General features: G+C 40.4%; 1 protein-coding gene and 1 long non-coding RNA gene across 2 annotated transcripts in view; one reads left to right on the forward strand and one right to left on the reverse strand.

The window, feature by feature from the left end:
• The window catches only part of vsig4 (V-set and immunoglobulin domain containing 4), a 115,623-nt gene extending 113,526 nt beyond the window's left edge, over positions 1–2,097 (forward strand). The window contains exon 12 of the mRNA XM_033030700.1: positions 318–2,097. Within this exon, the coding sequence (XP_032886591.1) occupies positions 318–450 (133 nt within the window). The 3' untranslated portion in view covers positions 451–2,097. The remainder of the gene's footprint in view (positions 1–317) is intronic.
• Positions 2,098–12,005: 9,908 nt separating this feature from the next.
• Positions 12,006–15,140, reverse strand: LOC116979169. Its single transcript, XR_004413639.1, has 2 exons — positions 15,075–15,140; positions 12,006–12,864 (listed from the first exon to the last, which is right to left on the reverse strand). It is a non-coding gene; the product is annotated as an uncharacterized LOC116979169 (long non-coding RNA).
• Between the last annotated feature and the right edge of the window lie 4,011 nt (positions 15,141–19,151).

Consider the following 19,151-nt stretch of genomic DNA (forward strand, 5'->3'; position numbering starts at 1 on the left):
TGCCATCCATGGAGGTCTATATTTGTTTTTCTTCCTTTGCTCCTCATGGGAATGTGCCTCAACCATACATGAACATGTTTGATAATTTAAAATAAATTGCAAGCATGTTCTCAGAGCTTTATCAAAAATGGGCTATTGTTTGCTCTCTCTGCTTTTATACCTCTCTCATATGAAAGCAGTTTGCAGTTGGATGGAAAAAGCATAGCATTGACTGGATTGGAGGGGCTTAATGTGTTTTTCTTTTCTTTCTGGTTGTATTATAACCAAGTTTTCTTAAAATTGAGCAGTTGTTAATGTTATTTTCATTTTACTTTTAGATTTCGGTCTACAATTCTTCCATATCGGGAAGTGCCTGGTACAGTTTCATGTGAAAATAATGAGTACGAAATAATGACAAAAACAAACGAGTATTCAGAATTACAAATGCAATCTGCATTTGGGTCTGGATAACTGGATGCTTCACCATGAAGCACAACATGTGCAGCTCTGCAGCTTCCGTGGAAAATAAATGTATATGCACATGATATTCTGTTTATTGCAGGACTCAACTACATAAAATGGCAAAAGCAATTGTTTTGTTTCAAAGCTTTCAAATAAACATCTCTGACAGTTTCTGCTACTCCACCCAACTTTGAATATTTAACCTTGAAAAACCCCTAGGAAGTTTCAGTTTTCCTATTTTATCTACTGCCATGCATAGGCTCAGCTGATTCAGAAAGGTTTCTTATAAAAGGGAATTGACCTGAAATATTAACCTTGTTTCTCTGTCCACAAATGCTGCTTAACTTATGGTATTTGAAGCAATTTCTGTTTTTATCTTCAATCTCCAACACCCAGCTTATTTTCCTTCAGAGGTGCAAGAGACAGCAGATGGTGGAATTTGTAGCTGAACTAGGAGAGCTGCTCGAGGAACTCGTGGGTCAGGCAGCATCAATCTAGGGACATCAACAGGCAACATTTTAGGTCAAGACCCTTCATTTAAAAAGAGTATTGGGGAACGGACACAAAGTGCTTAAGTAACTCAGCTGGTCGGCAGCATCCTTGGAGAAAATGGTCGTGGGTCGAGACCCTTCTTCAGACTGAGTATTGGGGAAGTTGCCAGTTTAAAAAGGTGTGGGGCGGGGGGGTAGAGTGTGGGGCAGGTTAGCAAGTAATAGGTGGTAACATTTGAGGACAGGTGGATTGGCAGGTAACAGTCAAGTGGGGGGAAAAAGGTGGAGGTAGCAACAGAGGATGGGAGATGAGTGGGGAACAAAAGGCTGCAGATTCTGCAGTCCGATAGGAAGGAAGATAAAGAGTGGAACAGAATAGGGAGGGTAGGTGGCAGATAGCGTCATACAGCATGGAATCAGGCCCTTCGACCCAACTTATCCATGCTGACCAAGATGTCCAGCTAAGCTAGTCCCAATGACTAGCTTTGATGGGAGTACGGAGAGAGGCGAGTGCTGGACAGTTGGGGCATAAAGGGATCCAGTGGGAGGAATGTGGGGAGGGCAAAAAACAAAGTAGGGGTCTAGGGGGTAAGATGGGTAAACGAGTGTGTGCGTGAAAGGACCTGGATAGGTAGGAGGAGACAGGAACGGGAGTGTGGATTCCTTGAAATTGGAGAATTCAGTCTTCATGGTGTTTGGGTTGTTGACGACGCAGCAGAATAGGAAGTGTTGTTCCTCTGGTTTTCATTTCCTCACCCTGGCAGTGGGGGACGCTGACGACAGACAACACATGGAGCCGGTATTGATTGGATTTTTTATATTTTGTATGGTTATATCGACCCTGCTCACTTTATAATATAGATGCTCAAACAATTATTTTATATGCATACCTCAGAATGAATGGTGAATTTAGCACATGTGCAGAGTTTTAAACCTGCAATAAAAGCCAGGTGCAGGAATGCTATCAAATTGGTATCTTTTGGTCTTTGTCACTTTGCTGCTTAAGGCACAATAATCTCTTCAAACTTTGAATGTTGAATGTAATGGCATGTTTGTAATAAATCTATCTGACCTATGAAGTTAATATTACCATTCTTTTATCTGACACTTCCCAGAATGGTGCAATTGTTAATCATCAGCATACTAATAAAATAGCTTGCATTTATGCACTTGTTTTAATGTTTTTTAAAAACGAAACTTTTTTTTAGAGACACAGCATGGAAACGGGCTCATCGGTCCACCGAGTCCACACCGACCAGTGATCACCTTTCACATTAGTTCAATATTATCCCACACACACACACTCAGGGCAATTTTACAAAGGCCAATTAACCTACAAACCTGGAGGTTACAAGTCTGAAGAAGGGTCACCCATTCCTTATCTCCAGAGATGCTGCCTGTCCCGCTGAGTTACTCCACCTTTTTGTGTCTACAATCTACATACCCATACGTCTTTGGGATGTGGGAGGAAGCCCACATGGTCACTGAGAGAACGTGCAAACTCTGCACAGAGAGCAACAGAGATCAGGATTGTACCCGGGCCTAGCGCTGTGTGGCAGTAGCTACCAGCTGTGCCACCCTGTGTTTTTTATCTCAGGTTTTTTTCTTTGTATTGAAAATTCTCTTTGTTTCACAGGAACTCGGGTAATAATCGAGACAAAGAAAATGATATTAGGGAAGGTTACTAAAAGCTTCGTCCAAGGAAATGGTTTTAAGAAGGTTCCTAAGGGTGGGCAGGGAACGTTAGGAAGGGAATTCTTCAGTATTGGGCCAACAATGTCTGAAAGAGAAGACACCAACGTTAGGAGAAGAGCTGGAGATGCACAAGAAACTAAAATTGTAGGAATGTCTAATCCTTCGAAATGTTGTAAGATTAGTTATACAGAAAGGGAAGGATGAGAACATAAAGGTATTTTAACACAATTTTAAATGAAGGAAACTTGGGGATTGGCAATTACTGATGAGTGAATACAGACAAGATACGGGGCAGTATAGGATTAAAATATATTGATTTAAGCAATGAATCTGTCTCAAAACTTACTCCCCCCGCTCCATCTGCCCATCACCCCCCCCGCCTCAATTAGTTCCACCCACCAGTCCCTGTCCTGCACTTCCCTACCACTCCTTTATACTGCCTATCTCCCAACTCCATTCTCAGTCTACATACAGTGTCATCACCTGAAGCATTGGTCACCCCTTTTCTCCACAGATGCCGTTTGACCCAATCATATGTCTATGGGGGTGGGAGATTACAATCTTCAAGGGGTCCGCCCTGTTTCGACGAATGCAATCAGCCTGGTGTGCACAATCAAATGAGATCAAATAGAACAAGTTGTCCTGCAACTTTAGGCTGTGCACGCCATACGCAAGAAGAAGAAGATATGTCCATGCTTGGTGTGATTGCTGAATCATTCCTCAGACACAGTCTAAGAATTAAGGGGAGGCCATTTAAAATTATGAGAAAACACTTTTTCACCCAGAGAGTTGTGAATTTGTGGAATTCTCTGGCACAGAAGGCAGTGGAGGCCAATTCACTGGATGAATTTAAAAGAGAGTTAGATCGAACTCTTGGGATTAGCGGAATCAAGGAGCATGGGGAGAAGGCAGGCACGGGTTACTGATTGTGGAAGCTCTTTCTTCCCAATAACCCTTTCTGGCTTAATCCCTCCGTTCACCACCTCCAGTTTAAATTCCATTTGGAATATTTTGGAGGACCAAGAACCAAGAACCAAAATCAGCCATGAATAACGGTGCTGGCTCGAAGGGCCGAATGGCCTCCTGCACCTATTTTCTATGTTTTCTACAAGAGGATTCACACTTCTATGTGTATATGACAATAAACTTGAATTGGATGCAGAGGATTGTCCATAAAGTAGATATATAATACAGCTGCTCCATAACATAAACAAGGGGACCCACATATTGGAATATAATGTTAACTCGAGTTGCAGTCACTTGGATGTGTAAATTCGTTTAGACCAGGGGTGGGGAACCTGTGCGCATGCAGCCTTCTAGGCCATTAAGTGCGGCCTTTTGAATGAATCCAAATTTTGTAGAACAAATCCTTTTATTTTTATTAATATGTTTCTTTTTAATTTAATTTTTGTTAGAAGCAATTGTACAAAAAGAAAATGATCAGCATAACAGTCATACAATTTTCGTACTGCTTCAGTTTTAACATTTTATGAACTAATAACTAGATCGGAAAAAAGGAAAAAGGAAAAAAGAGAAAGAAAGAACTAACGAAGGTGTAAAAGAAGCGGAGATTTATCCCACTACCCTTCCATACGCCCGCTCACCCGGCCCATTGCATCGGTTAATATGTTTTTGTCCGTCTTTTATTATTTTTATTTTAATCTTAAAATGAACGTATTTAAAATACCAAAGAGTAAAAGAAGATTCAACAAAATAATCCTCCCCGACTGACGGCCACAATTAAAACATTAGTAACTCATGAGGGCTATTTTAACACCTGTTATGCTCATGATTTAGTTCTAATGCGACTCTAGAATGTACGTTAACCTCCCTGCCTGACTGGCGCCACCACTGCCTGAGGCTGGTTGACGAGAGGGAAAATGTCGGAGAGAGTCCGCTGGCCGTTCAGTGTTCGGTACACGTGGCAGTTAGTACATAGTAGTTAGATTTTTACAAAATAAAAAATGTACATTTTGAAGTATATCGAATTGAAGTTTCTTGGATGCGGCCTTATTAGATTACAGCTAACTTAATTAATGTGGTATTCCAACATGAAAAGGTTCCCCACCCCTGGTTTAGACCTTGACATTGTTCTGCATGGTAGGCTAGTCTGGAAGGTTACATCACGTGTAATCCAAGGTGAGATAACCAATTAATCCAGGCTTCTTGTATTCCTAGTTTTCTCAGGAGAGTAACTTTAAGTCCCACAGGGGGCATTTCCCTCTGGAGGATGAACTCCAAGAACTTGCCGCCAAATACATAGCATTTTGTTTTCGCAATCAGTTCGCTTAAAAAAGAAAATTCCATTCTCAAAGCTTTCAAAATGCTGAATTCCTTAATGCAAGCACATTGTGTTGTTGTTGATGCAATTACTATTCTAACATTGGGGAGCCTACCATAATAAATATCTTGCCTAAAAAGTAAACAAAGATCTTTGTTACCAGAGTGGGCACTACATCACCATGCAACCATAAACCTGGTAAACTTGGTTTCATCTGAAAGGCAATAGAAGTGAGATTTTAGGTTCTTTATGTTCAAATAAAAACTTGCAAAAAAAGTTTCAGGTTTTTCTTTGAAATCCTGTTTAACACAGCGTGGTGAGAAGGGGAAAGAAAACTGTTTTCTACATTGCCCAACTTTCCAACATGACTTCCAAATATAGCTATCGATATCAACAGTCCAACACACATCCCTTTTTGTTGAAACTTTTCTGCTAGAAGAGGAAGTTGTGAAAACGCTGCTATTGACAGATAGCAGAAACTAGCTATTAGGACATTGGTTGCCTCTAATGCAGAGAGAACCGCTTCACCATTTCCACTATATTCATAATTTTCACAATATGGCATGGTTGGTTGTGAAATAACAGCATTTTCAGATTAATTCTAAGCGAAACATACATTCTGTTTCAATGTTTATTGTCAAATATCTTTGCATCAAAATGTAAATTAAATTGGAACTGATATAAACATTGAAAATGCTGGAGCTTTCACTGGAGGCCAGGCAGGAGCACTAGAATGTGCAATAGTTAACTTCTTATCTGAATTGGACTGATTAAATGTTAGTTCCACAGGAAAGGAAACATTTTGAGTTGAACTGTATCATGCTATGTTTTGGGATTTCATTATTTGAGCACTTCTGATAAACCCACAATTATATATGTGAAAACATCACGATTCAAAGTGCAACTTTTGATACTTTTCCATTCTAAGTCCATTTCTGCATTTAGTTCGCAAAGAATGAGAAAATGAAAGGACTTGCATTTACAAAGAGTCTTTTGCCAACCAAAGACATTCCAAAATACTGCAAAGGCAGTGAAGTATTTTTGAAATTTAATTTACAGCTACAATGCAGAATGTTGCGGCCTATTTGTGCTGTCTGTGTGGAGTTTGCACATTCTCCCTATAGCCAGGTGAGGTTCCTCCTTGGTGCTCCAGTTTCCTCTCACAACCCTAAGACGTGCGGGTCAATTTACCTCTGTAAATTGTGCAAGGGGAGGACGCAAAAGTGAGATAACATAGAACGGGCGATGGATGGATGACGTGGAGAGTTTGGTGGTTGCTTTCAATGTGAGCCTGACTGTAGAAGTCTGAGGAAGGGTCTGGACCCGAAACGTCACCCATTCCTACTGTCCAGAAATTCTTCTTGTCCCGCTGAGTTACTCCAGCATTTTGTGTCTATCTTGCCTGTATCATCATTTGTTCGTCCCACCACCTAGGATCGTACAAGGATGTTTTGATCATTTTTATGCGTCAAACTGATCTATCAGTTGTCCATTTTTAACAGCTGGTTGCATGTAATTTGCATTCCACAAATATCGCTTTGAAGAAAGTTGATGTGGACGTTTGTGGTAATATTAGTTGGACAGCTCGTGATGGGAATCATCACAAACTCCCACTGTGATTTTCACGTGGAAGTCCAAGGTATTAAAACTAAATGTTCCCATCAGTGTATCCCACCGTGAAAGTAGGCAGGGGAAAAAAAAGACTAAACACAGGAAGTAAGAAATAAATTCAGTTCATGCTGCAATAATGCTGTCGGCATCGAAGAAACACATAATGTTTGAACTGTCGACTGCAGCCTAGATTTCTCTTTGGAAAGCTGACCATTTTGGGGCTTTACCAGGGAAGTCATTGTGCAACCTTTCTCCGAACCTTAACCCTTTCAATTGATTCACAGAAATTCTCCACACAACCCCCACCCCCTTATCCACCATTCCACCAACCCCCAGCAGGCATCTCAGCTGGCCATGTCTCTGTATGTGGATGTTTTGTTGCGCAGGGCTTGGGAGTGCAGCCAATGTTGTCATCATGCTGGCCACCATCATCCTGACCGATACTGGGTGGTAGGGATCCCCGGATGCAAAGATGCAGCTTTTAAAAGCAGGAACCAGGTGTTGACCACACGCCTTTGTATATTTCTTATTTCTTCTGCAGGTTTCCTCCTAAATGCAACTTTAAGAACCTTCAGGGCATACTGTATCTCTGCCTTTACACCAACTCTTTAGACTTTAGTCTTAGAGATACAGCACGGAAACAGGCTCTTCGGCCCACCGAGTCCGCGCTGACCACCGATCACCTCATGCATTAACACGATCCTACACACTGGGAACAATTTACAATTTTACCAATGCTTAACGTGGGAAAATGGAGCTCGCTTAGATGGGTTGGCATGGTTGACATGGATGAGTTGAGCCGAACGGCCTGTTTTGTGCTGCATGAGCCCATGACTTGTTTTACTAGCCCAACCACTTAACACTTTTACAATTGTATCCATTCCAGTCTTTCAATTATCAGCTCATCTTTTCACATGTAAATTATCTGTACTTTGTTGCTTCAGATTAGTTAACAGTTGATCAAATGTAGAGATAACATTGTCTAGATTTAATCTTAAACCATGACAAAGCTTTGTACCACCACAAAATGAAAAAGCTGCAGATAATTTTCAGCATCAATTGTAAGTAGCCTCATATATTACACAGAATGTTGAACAACTTCCAGTAGCTTGAAAAAAAAACTATAGTGCCTTTTGTGAAACATTTAGGAGATGGATGTGCAATGCTGTAAAGGTTTCTCAATTTTAAGGGTAGATGTGTTTTTGAAAATATTGAGCAGTTCTCCCTGAGTTCCTTGTGATTGCAGAAAGCCACAGCTTCTGCTTCTCCTACATTCATTGCATCAGCTTGCCTGTACTTTGCCATGCTTCAGATTAGTTAACAGTCGAGGGTCCTTTCAATTCAATTCAATTCAATTTATTTGTCATAAATGCAGGGCATTGAGGGTCCGGGTCCGGTGTGGACACCCCTCAAACAAGGGAAAGGACATGACCCCAGGGCCGCACAAGTGTGGCAAGGGTGCATGGTTTAAGGATAGTTTCAAACACAACTGAATATTAAGAAACAGTTAGACAGGCACATGGATAGGACAGGCTTGGAGGGATATGGGCCAAATGTGGGCAGGTGGGACTGGTGTGTAGGAAGGAACTGCAGATGCTGGTTTAAAGTGAAAATAGACACAAAATGCTGGAGTAACTCAGTGTTACAGGCAGCATCTCTGGAGGGAAGGAATGGGTGACGTTTTGGGTCGAGACCCTACTTCAGACCCTTCTTCAGATCCTTCCACTGATGAAGGGTCTCGACCTGAAATGTCACCCATTCCTTCTCTCCAGAGATGCTGCCTGTCCCGCTGAGTTACTCCAGCATTTTGTGTCTGTCAGGTGGGGCTAGTGTTGCTGGGACATGTTGGCCAGTGTGGGCAAGTTGGACCGAAGAGCCTGTTTTCACACTGTATGACTAATGAATGTAGAGACGTTGAGAATCTCAGAAGAGTTCTTGTTCTTGTTTTATATATTTTTAAAATTCTGAATAAAACTTATTTTTGAAAATAAAAATCAGTTAACTTTAGATTCAAGAACTAACGAGTTAAGTCATTAATATATATATATATATATATATCTGTACATGCAGTGTAACTGTAGACATGCAAAATATACTAAATTAGTTAAGGTTGAAAGACTGCTTCAGCCTGCAAAATTCTGAATGCATAACTATTTCCTAAGTTCCTTCCTTTCTCTCCTCAGGCCTTTGACATGTTCATTTCTGTTGACACAAGCATTCTTCTCCCATTATTTCCTATTTTACACTCCAAAAGCTCTTCAAGGGCTTAAGGCTCCTTACAGAAATGAAAGGTACTATGTTAGATGTCAGAGGTTATGGGGGGAAGGCAGGAGAATGGGGTTAGGATGGAGAGATAGATCAGTCATGATTGAATGGTGGAACAAACATGTCCGAGACACTACATTTGGAAAATATTAGGCTTGTCTTGGCAGAAAATCCAGATCAAATTTTCAAGACATGGACTCCCTTCACCGAATTCTTACAAGGATAGTATGGCGCAACACTACTTTGGATTTAAATCCAACTATGGGTTGGGTGAGGTGGGTGGCCGGCTGGGGGGGGGTGGGGGGGGGGAGACGAGAGGCAGGTATATCTCCACTTTTTTCTTTTTTTTTTCCTTTCTTTTTTTCCCCTTCTCTCTTACATCTTTATTCACTCTTTGGCCACAGTACTTTGCTAGTTTAAGGGTCCTATCTTTTCACCTTTCATTTTTTCTCTTTCTTGTTCTTTCTCTTTTCTTTTCCCTTATTTTCAAGTTAAAAGGTTAATTAAAAAAAAAAAAAAAAATGATTGAATGGTGGAGTAGACTTGATGGGTCGAATGGCCTAATTCTGCTCCTATCACATGATCTTATGATTTTATGAAGATGTACAACTTTTTTGGTTGCGGATGAGATCTTAGTTTTGCCTGTTTTAGCCTCACCGTTTTATATGCACGTACTTTCCTGCGTTACTTAGCAACCAGGAGTGGGAGTTGTGACTCAGTTTTCACTTCCCCAGCCCATGGAGGCTAAAGTTGATTGTAATGCTTTGGTGATTGTTGCTCTAAATGATATCTGCTAACTCAGCACTGACCAAGAATTAAGTTTGTATATTGAAGCTTTTCAGGTTTGCTGCTGCAACTGGAACTAATAGGCCAATTGAGCAAAGACTTCTAGGCCGTCAAAAAGAAATTCCTCTCAAATATTGAAGGCAAAGAGTAATTTTCCAGAAGCAGTTTCATATTCAAATGCAACAGTCTCTTCCATTAATACACTGTACTCTTCCATAACGAGTAGGAAAGAACTGCAGATGCTGGTTTAACCGAAGATAGATAACTCAGTGGGTCAGGCAGCATCTCTGGAGAAAAGGAATAGGTGATGTTTCAGGATGAGACCCTTCTTCGGGACTTTCTTACTCTTCCATGACCCTTAAATCAAGCTAATAGCAATTATATGAATCATAGGTGATCGTCTAACATGGAACTGTTAAGAAATCTACAGGGTTATTCTAAAACATAAAATGGACTTGTATTTTCTAACCATCTTCTAAACAGTGATCAAATGTGCCTACTCATCAAATGTAACGGTGATTGTAGTTTGCGTTTAAACCTAGTGGGTGAGTAAATTGGTCATTTTGCTTTGCAAGAATGAAGCAATGTTTAATTATGTTTACTCTTGAAGATTTGTTTAATGTATTAGACAGATGCTATTAAAGTAAAAAATATATTATCAACATAAAAAGTTTTAAATAAACTGACAGGATTGCCATTTTTGGCTCAATTGACTGATTCAAGTTTGATTTTCTATTGGAATGCAAAACAATTATATTTAAAAATAGTTCTGCTACGGTAATTTTATTTGCATTCCATTAATATGCTCATTTGGAAGCTGCAATCCATGAAATCTTTCCCTATACAGTGGATAAATAAACTAAATATCTTAAGTAGTAGCCTCGATCTCCAATGGGTCGGGTCAATGATTACGGGTCAAATGGTCTCTATTTGAAGTTTATATTTAGAGATACAGCATGGAAACAGACCCTTCGGCCCACAATTGATCACACATTCACACTGGTTCTATGTTATCCCACTTTCGCATCCACTCCCTAGACCCTCGGGGCAATTTTACAGAGGCCAATGAACCAACAAACCTAAACCACAATTAACTTGTATTTTAGAAGTTAATGGAATACTTACATATCTGCTGAATTACCTGTCTCAATGCTAACTCTTTCCCTCAGAAATAATAATTTATTTATTGGGCTAATCTCATAAATGATAAGCTAAAAATGTGGAGCACCCCAGACCTTGGTCAAAGATAATTTCGGTTTTATTTCTTGAACTTAGGCACGTATTGGTAATGCCTATCACTTATAAATTGGCAAAGAAAGATGCAAAATGCTGGAGTTTGTGCTTTTCTTTGGTAAACCAGCATCTGCAGTTCCTTGTTAAGACATACATTCTCCCTTGTCTGTTTGTCCATGCATATGGGTAAACCATATGGGCCTATTCTGAGGATGCTCCCATTTTATCCTGAAGATATGGTTAGAAGGAAGTGGAGAATTACTGATATTCATAGAACATCACAGGAAATAGCCCTTTGGCTCACAATGTCTGTGGTGAAAGTGCTCACCCAAGTGTAAGCCTACGTGCTGCATATCAGTGGGTTTATTCATTGTGGGCAATACCTCACAAGTGCCTTTCTTGAGTTCCCTTGGTGAAGAATTACTTTTTTTTTTGCAGCAATGTTCATTATGAACATAACATTTGAAAATGCTGGTAATGCACATTATGCCAGCTAGCATTTGTGGAGTGAAAAACATTTCAGGCTGATGAGTTTTCATTTCCAGCTCAGAAACACTGATACTGTTTCTCTCTCCATAGATGCCGACTGACCTGCCGTGTGTTTACTGCCCCATGACTGTTTCCAGCATTCACCAGGAGCATACGGAAGCCCAGTGCAAACCGTGAAAGGAATGCACCACCACCCGACTTGCCTACCTACTTGTTTAAGTGCTGCCTGTCACACCTTTGGATTCTGCATTGGCCTCATCAGCCATTTCATAATGCAGGCCCAGATGGACTGCCAAACTAAAGGAGAAAGACAAGGTAAGAATGGGAACTCAGAGAACTGAATCTTTCTCTCCATTGCCAGAAACAGAATAAATAGTTACACCACCACAACTAGTGGAGTTAATAAGATCACCCATCTGAGCACAGACAGGTAAAACCTAGTTCTTCTCATTGCCAGGCCTAAACTCATTAGGGTATGAGAGGAACTAACTCAAAGTTTCCAGTTCCGATATATCTTATTGGACTGTTGCTATTGTTGTTCTCTGCATATTGTTGGATATGGTTTTCTTGAGATTGAGACGAAAATGTTTTTTTTTTAATGCAATATCCATTATACACAAATGTACTGAAGTGCCAAATAGATGTCCACTTCCAGAGAAACACATGGCATTGAGAATTAGCGCCTTATATAGATGGAGATTGGGACAAAAATGAACAGGGGTATTCAAAGCAGCTTTATTAACATCATGCAAAGAGTGGTTCATGCAATTACAATTCAGAACGTAATGTGGAGGCCAAACATTGAAGATATTTAACGTTTTAATTAATCCATACTTTTAATTCTGCAATGGAAAAATATAGCCATTTTAAACTCGGATAAATGCCTTTTTTTTTTTTACCTTTCTTCGTTTCCCAGCGCTTTCTCAATAGATATTTCATGAATATTTGGTGAAAATTATGGAGCACTTTCTCCAAACAGGAAGAGCAAAATATACCTAACCTATTTGTTTCAGTCATGCAAAGGCACAGATCCAATGTGGTCATCAGCGAATATACCTGAGGTTCTGAACACTTGTGTTAATTATACAGATCGGTAGGTGCTGGATGAATGACTCAAACTTTAATTGACTCTCTACTTTAGCACATTAATATGTCATCAACCTTATTTCTTTATATCATACATAATAGCATTTGGTTTAATCTTAACAATCTTTTGCTAAGTCCAATGTAAGTACACTTCCAATCTTAAATATACCAACTCTATCATCTGGTTAACACTTATCATCTAGTTTACACATAATGTTTATTTCACTCTAGAGCCATGCATGTGTGTTTAATTTTATATATATACATGCAGATAATGGAGCCTTGTCAGTAGTGTGCTTATATCTCCAAGCCTCGTTCAGCCCTGGGGAATGTTCAGTTGCTTTTCAGCTCCGCACTTGGGGTATTTGACAAACTGACACTGTTTAGAATTGAGTGTCTGAATTCAGCTTGTCAAATACACTCAGCGCAAAGCCGTGACCACTTGGGTGGGAAGCTACTGTGAATTCATCTTTGGTTCCTTTGCACCTGAAATAAACAGACACATTCTGTAAAGTGGAGCTCCAATTATTATTCCTCCCAAACTTGGAGAAAAACAAATTAAATACGAGCAACATCAATGGGTTCCGACTGCCAAATGTTCCCGCTGATTTTAGCATTCCATGATAAAATTTGTTTCATCTTTTGATATTTCCAAATATTTTATTCCCTTTTAAAAAGGTAATTAAGAAACAAATTGTGGGCAATCATTATAAAGATCCATTACATGTAACTGGAAATAGTCCTGGGATAATCATATTAATATATCAGCATAAAAACTATTGAACGGTATTGTCGCAATGAGCGGAAGCAAAAAAATGTGGCATAAGAATCCTGAAGAGGAATATGAAATAATATGTGATGGTGCATGTTAAGCATGAATAGTGATATATGTTTAAAAACAATCAGGAAATTATACAGATTCTAAATAGTAAATACAAAGCGATTCTGTGTCACATTGAATGGTATTTCAAAAGATGCCAGCGGTTTTTACACTAATGCTTCCAGGTTGTTTCCAATGAACCACATTAATATTTTTCTAGCCAAGTCCAGAATCACTTGAAGACCAGAAAATCAAGTGTTCTCCAAAAGCTTTCGAGTCTTACCCTGAAAACAACATCCTTAATGGGATGGAGCCCCACATGTGCTGCCTGGTCTTATGGTCGAATGGAGTATCTTTGACCTGAGACCTTTTCCATAGATGCTCCCTGATCATCTGAGTGCTTTCAGCATTTTCTGTTTTTGAATGGCTGCTTTGAGCAGCATGCACCTCTTGAAACATAATGCAATGTAACATGTAGTAACTTTGTATTTACTATATAGAAACTGTATAATTTCTTGATTGTTTTTAACAGCATTCACCGTTCAGCTTGCAGCCTTAATAGTGAGATCAGCCTGGCTATTCCAATGTTGTGGGTCAGACCCTGCCCTTGCTTAATCATTACAGTTATCCTGAAGAGTAACTGAATAGATTGTGAGCAACATTTCCACCTCCTAACCTGTGCTACTGGGTTCCATAAAACACCATAGAGGTTAAAACAATCGAAACGTGCAATGGGGTGGGCGGTGGCGTTATATATTGCCCAACCAGTGGAGTACAAATGATTGGAGGCAAAAATTCTGGAGAAACTCAGCGGGTGAGGCAGCATCTATGGAGCGAAGGAAATAGGCAACGTTTCGGTTCGAAACCCTTTCTTCCGTACAAATGACTACCGTCTTCAACTGCAATTGCAGCACAAGTTTAGAAGAGTCTTAAATTTCATTCATGGTATTTTGCCATCTCATCAAGTGGCATTTGAATCATTGTTTGGAGATTTGTTTTCCAAAAGGAAGGAATTGTTGGCTAAAATGGAAGGAAGGCATGACCAATGCCTCTTCAGCTGTTAGAGATACTTTATAGAATTCCTAATATTGCTTAGAATAATTTAGAAACACTTGTATCTTGTAGATGTCAATGCCACAATTAATTAATTAATTAATTTGTTTCCAACAGATATTAGAAAGTTATGTTATTTTATATTCGCTGGTTGTTATTAAAATAAGGTATCTGATGCAACAATATTAAAGTCTTGTAAAATTTGTCTAATAAATGCAATGATTAAACTAAACTAAAATCTTGCTTATGCTGCTTTCCACTCATTGTCCACCTCTTGCCCTGAAGTTAATCTCTAGATGATGGAATGAAAGTTCTCCAGGGTGTCAGACTTAACTTGTTCCCCATTTTTAGTGAATCTGTGATGTGATAAATACATGCTCCCATCTTAATTGAACCATAACATTTATGAATAAGTTTAGTTTTAAGGCTGTTACATATTATTGGAGCGTCACTCTAAATCCAGACTGTTCGGTGAACTTTTGTAAACTCTGTCCACCCCTGAAAAGTGTCGACAGTTGTGTACTGCCTAGGTGATCTCTGCTATATGATTTTACCGGGTTGTATGTAAAACCAAGCATTTCACTGTAACAAGGTACATGCGACAATAAAGTATCGTTGAATCGCTACATTCTGCTCAGCCTTGGAACACAGGATGCTGACATTTGGAAATTTCCACGATCCAGCACAAAATATCCCTGACACCATAATTCATTAACTTCAGGGAAGGGTCATACATTTAAAGAAGGTTAAATTAATTTTAAAAACGATTAGTTGATCATTATATTTCCATCCGTAATGTACAGAATATTCATTAAGTTCATACCTTCTTGACTGGGGCCAACAGTCAGACCTACCACAGGAAAGGACCTGCTCCACCTTCCTTGTCCAAAGTTTCGATGGTGAAGACAAGTAGTCAACTGACTGGTATTGAGGAAAACGTGTTTCAACATCTCTAATATTATTGGCTCTGAAATACAGAAGGCTGGTCATATCGGACCCATAAATCCCCTGCAGGAAACTCAGAAAGAGGAAGATAACTTTGAGGTTTTGTTTGCAGGAAGTGGCTGCAAGAGGCATGACAAGATGACAAGGCCTATTGTGAAACCTGCAGCTGAAAGAGTTTCATGTTCAAAGTTGTACCATCATCTTGGAGTTTTCAAAGTTCACAATTTTGTGTGGAGTTTTCCTGTGACTTTTCCCATGTTAAAAATAAATAGTACAAGAGAATAATTTAACATTTCCTTCGTGTTTTCAAAGCATTTAAGCAGATACCTCCCTACACTGCTGTGTGTTTGGGCATTGCTACTTTTTTAGTGTATGTCAAATATTAAAGGCATTTTTGGTTATATCTACTCAAGACTTTTTTTTTTGCCTGTTTTTTAAAATCTCCTTTCCTAAACTTGCTCAGTCTTTCTCAAATATCATATGAGAGGCGATAGGAGCCTTTAGGCTGAATCGCCCACACTTCAAGATGACAGACATTGGGTGTCAGCAGGCATTCAATTGGAGAGAATATGGGAGCCAAGCACAGTCCTATGCAAAACCCATCATAATCATAATAATACTTTATTAGCCAAGTATGCTTTGCAACATATGAGGAATTTCATTTGCCATACAGTCATACAGAACAAGTTTATAACAAGAGGAATCTTTATAACAAGAGGAATCAAATATAGGAGCAAAGAGGTCCTCCTGCAGTTGTACAGAGACCTAGTGAGACCACACCTGGAGTATTGTGTGCAGTTTTTGTCTCCTAATTAGAGGAAGGACATTCTTGCTATTGAGGGAGTGCAGCGTAGGTTTACAAGGTTAATTCCCGGGATGGCGGGACTGTCATATGCTGAGAGAATGGAGCAGCTGGGCTTGTACACTCTGGAATTTAGAAGGTTGAAAGGGGATCTCATTGAAACATATAAGATTGTTAAGGGCTTGGACACGCTAGAGGCAGGAAACCTCTAGGCAGGAAGTTGGGGGAGTCCTGAATCAGGGGCCACAGTTTAAGAATAAGGGGTAAGCCATTTCGAATGGAGACGAGGAAACACTTTTTCTCACAGAGAGTGGTGAGTCTGTGGAATTCTCTGCCTCAGAGGGCGGTGGAGGCAGGCTCTCTGGATGCTTTCAAGAGCGAGCTAGATAGGGCTCTTGAAAATAGCGGAGTCTGGTGATATGGGGAGAGGGCAGGAACGGGGTACTGATTGGGGATGTTCAGCCATGATCACATTGAAGGGTGGTGCTGGCTCGAAGGGCCAAATGGCCTACTCCTGCACCTATTGTCTATTGTCTATTGAACACACAAAACACATTTTAACATAAACCTCCACCACAGTGACTCCTCCACATTCCTCACTGTGATGGAAGGCGAGAAAAAGGTTCAATCTCTTCCCTTCTTTGCCCTCCCGTGGTTTGGGGGCTTCGAGCCTTCCGTTGATGGGACGATCTTGGCTCCCATAGCCGGCGGCATTTGGGCCCTCCACGTCGGAGCGATCAAGCTCCTGCATCGGGGGATCTCAGCTCCCTGCACAGCACAGTGACAGAGAGTGGAAGCCTTGCTGGATTCTCCCTTGCCCGGCTCAGTTGTGGAATGACACTGCAACTCTATGTGCCATCAGTTAATCTAACACAATCTTACTGCCATCTGGTCTCTTAAAATAACAAGCTTTATGAAACCATATTTTTCTGATAACTTGCAGATGGCAATCAGAAAATAAAGTTCATGAGTTCTTCACACCTCCTCACTTATCGGATGAGGCTTGCTCATTGTACAGCTAACAGTAAGGTGAATATGAACCTTGTCCGGTTGAAAGCCCAAAATTGGAGAGGCTCTAATCATTTTTACTCGAGTTTCATTGAACTGCTGTTGGTGCAGTGTGACTGTCAAATACAGCTCCTCCACAGCCAGCCTACTAGCCCAGTACAGCCTAGGAACAGACCCTTCAGCCCACCTTGTCTGCACAAACCATCATGCCAATCTAAATAGTCCTATGTGCCTGTGCATGCCCAGTATCCCCTTATTTCCTGCCTGTCCGTGTGTCTGTCTAAACACCTCTTGTCGAAACCTTGGTGTTTCTACCATCTTCACTGACATCGCAGTCCAGGCAACCGCCATTCTCTTTGTAAAAGACTTACTTCTCTCATACCTTACACCTATACGGTATACCCTCTAGTGTTCTACAGTTCACTTGGATCACATGGCCCCTGGTAATTTAAGCAGTTTAATGCTCTTTACCATCTCTTTCTTGATCTCACAATGTCCTTGCATAATGGGATACACCACACATCTCACCGTCCCCCATGTCCTCCTCCTTGGTGAATCCTGATGCCAAGTACTCATTTAGTACCTCGCCTACATCCTATGACTCCAAGGATAAATTCCCTCCTTTATCCTTGGGTGGCTCTTATTCTTTCCTAGTTACCTTCTTGTTTTAAAAGTACGAATAAGAAGCGTTTGGATTCTCTTTAACCTGACTTGTGAATTACATTTCAAGGCCCCTTTGGGGTCTCCTAATTCCCCACGAGTTATTTCCTCAAATGTCCTGTCTGATTTAATCTTCCCAAACATTACATATGCTTCCTTTTTGACCAAATGTACAACATCTTTGGTCATCCAAAGTTGCCTTACTTCTCCTCCTCACTGGAACATGTTGGTCCTGAGCTCTGATTAGTTGGCCTTTAAACAATTCTCACATGTCAGGGTGGATTTACCCAATACCAGGTGCTCCCAGTTTATTCTCCTCAGCTCCACTGAATCATGTTGAAACCTGCCTTAGTCCAATTTAGTACTTTTCCCCAAGGTCCAGACTTATCCTTATTCACAGCTATCTTAAAACCTTTGGAATTGTGAACACTGTTCCCAAACCCCCCCCCCCCCCCCCCCCAAAATCACGACCACTTATAACCATATAACCGTATAACAATTACAGCACGGAAACAGGCCATCTCGGCCCTACAAGTCCGTGCCGAACAACTTTTTTCTCTTAGTCCCACCTGCCTGCACTCAGACCATAACCCTCCATTCCCTTCTCATCCATATGCCTATCCAATTTATTTTTAAATGATACCAACGAACCTGCCGCCACCACTTCCACTGGAAGCTCATTCCACACCGCTACCACTCTCTGAGTAAAGAAGTTCCCCCTCATGTTACCCCTAAACTTCTGTCCCTTAATTCTGAAGTCATGTCCTCTTGTTTGAATCTTCCCTATTCTCAAAGGGAAAAGCTTGATCACATCAACTCTGTCTATCCCTCTCATCATTTTAAAGACCTCTATCAAGTCCCCCCTTAACCTTCTGCGCTCCAGAGAATAAAGACCTAACTTATTCAACCTATCTCTGTAACTTAGTTGTTGAAACCCAGGCAACATTCTAGTAAATCTCCTCTGTACTCTCTCTATTTTGTTGACATCCTTCCTATAATTGGGCGACCAAAATTGTACACCATACTCCAGATTTGGTCTCACCAATGCCTTGTACAATTTTAACATTACATCCCAGCTTCTATACTCAATGCTCTGATTTATAAAGGCTAGCATACCAAAAGATTTCTTTACCACCCTATCTATATGAGATTCCACCTTCAAGGAACTATGCACGGTTATTCCCAGATCCCTCTGTTCAACTGTATTCTTCAATTCCCTACCATTTATCATGTACGTCCTATTTTGATTTGTCCTGCCAAGGTGTAACACCTCACATTTATCAGCATTAAACTCCATCTGCCATCTTTCAGCCCATTTTTCCAAATGGCCTAAATCACTCTGTAGACTTTGGTAATCCTCTTCATTATCCACAACACCCCCTATCTTGGTATCATCTGCATACTTACTAATCCAATTTACCACCCCTTCATCCAGATCATTGATGTACATGACAAACAACAAAGGACCCAACACAGATCCCTGAG

Source organism: Amblyraja radiata, chromosome 12, assembly GCF_010909765.2.
Source record: "Amblyraja radiata isolate CabotCenter1 chromosome 12, sAmbRad1.1.pri, whole genome shotgun sequence".
Lineage (NCBI taxonomy): Eukaryota > Metazoa > Chordata > Chondrichthyes > Rajiformes > Rajidae > Amblyraja > Amblyraja radiata.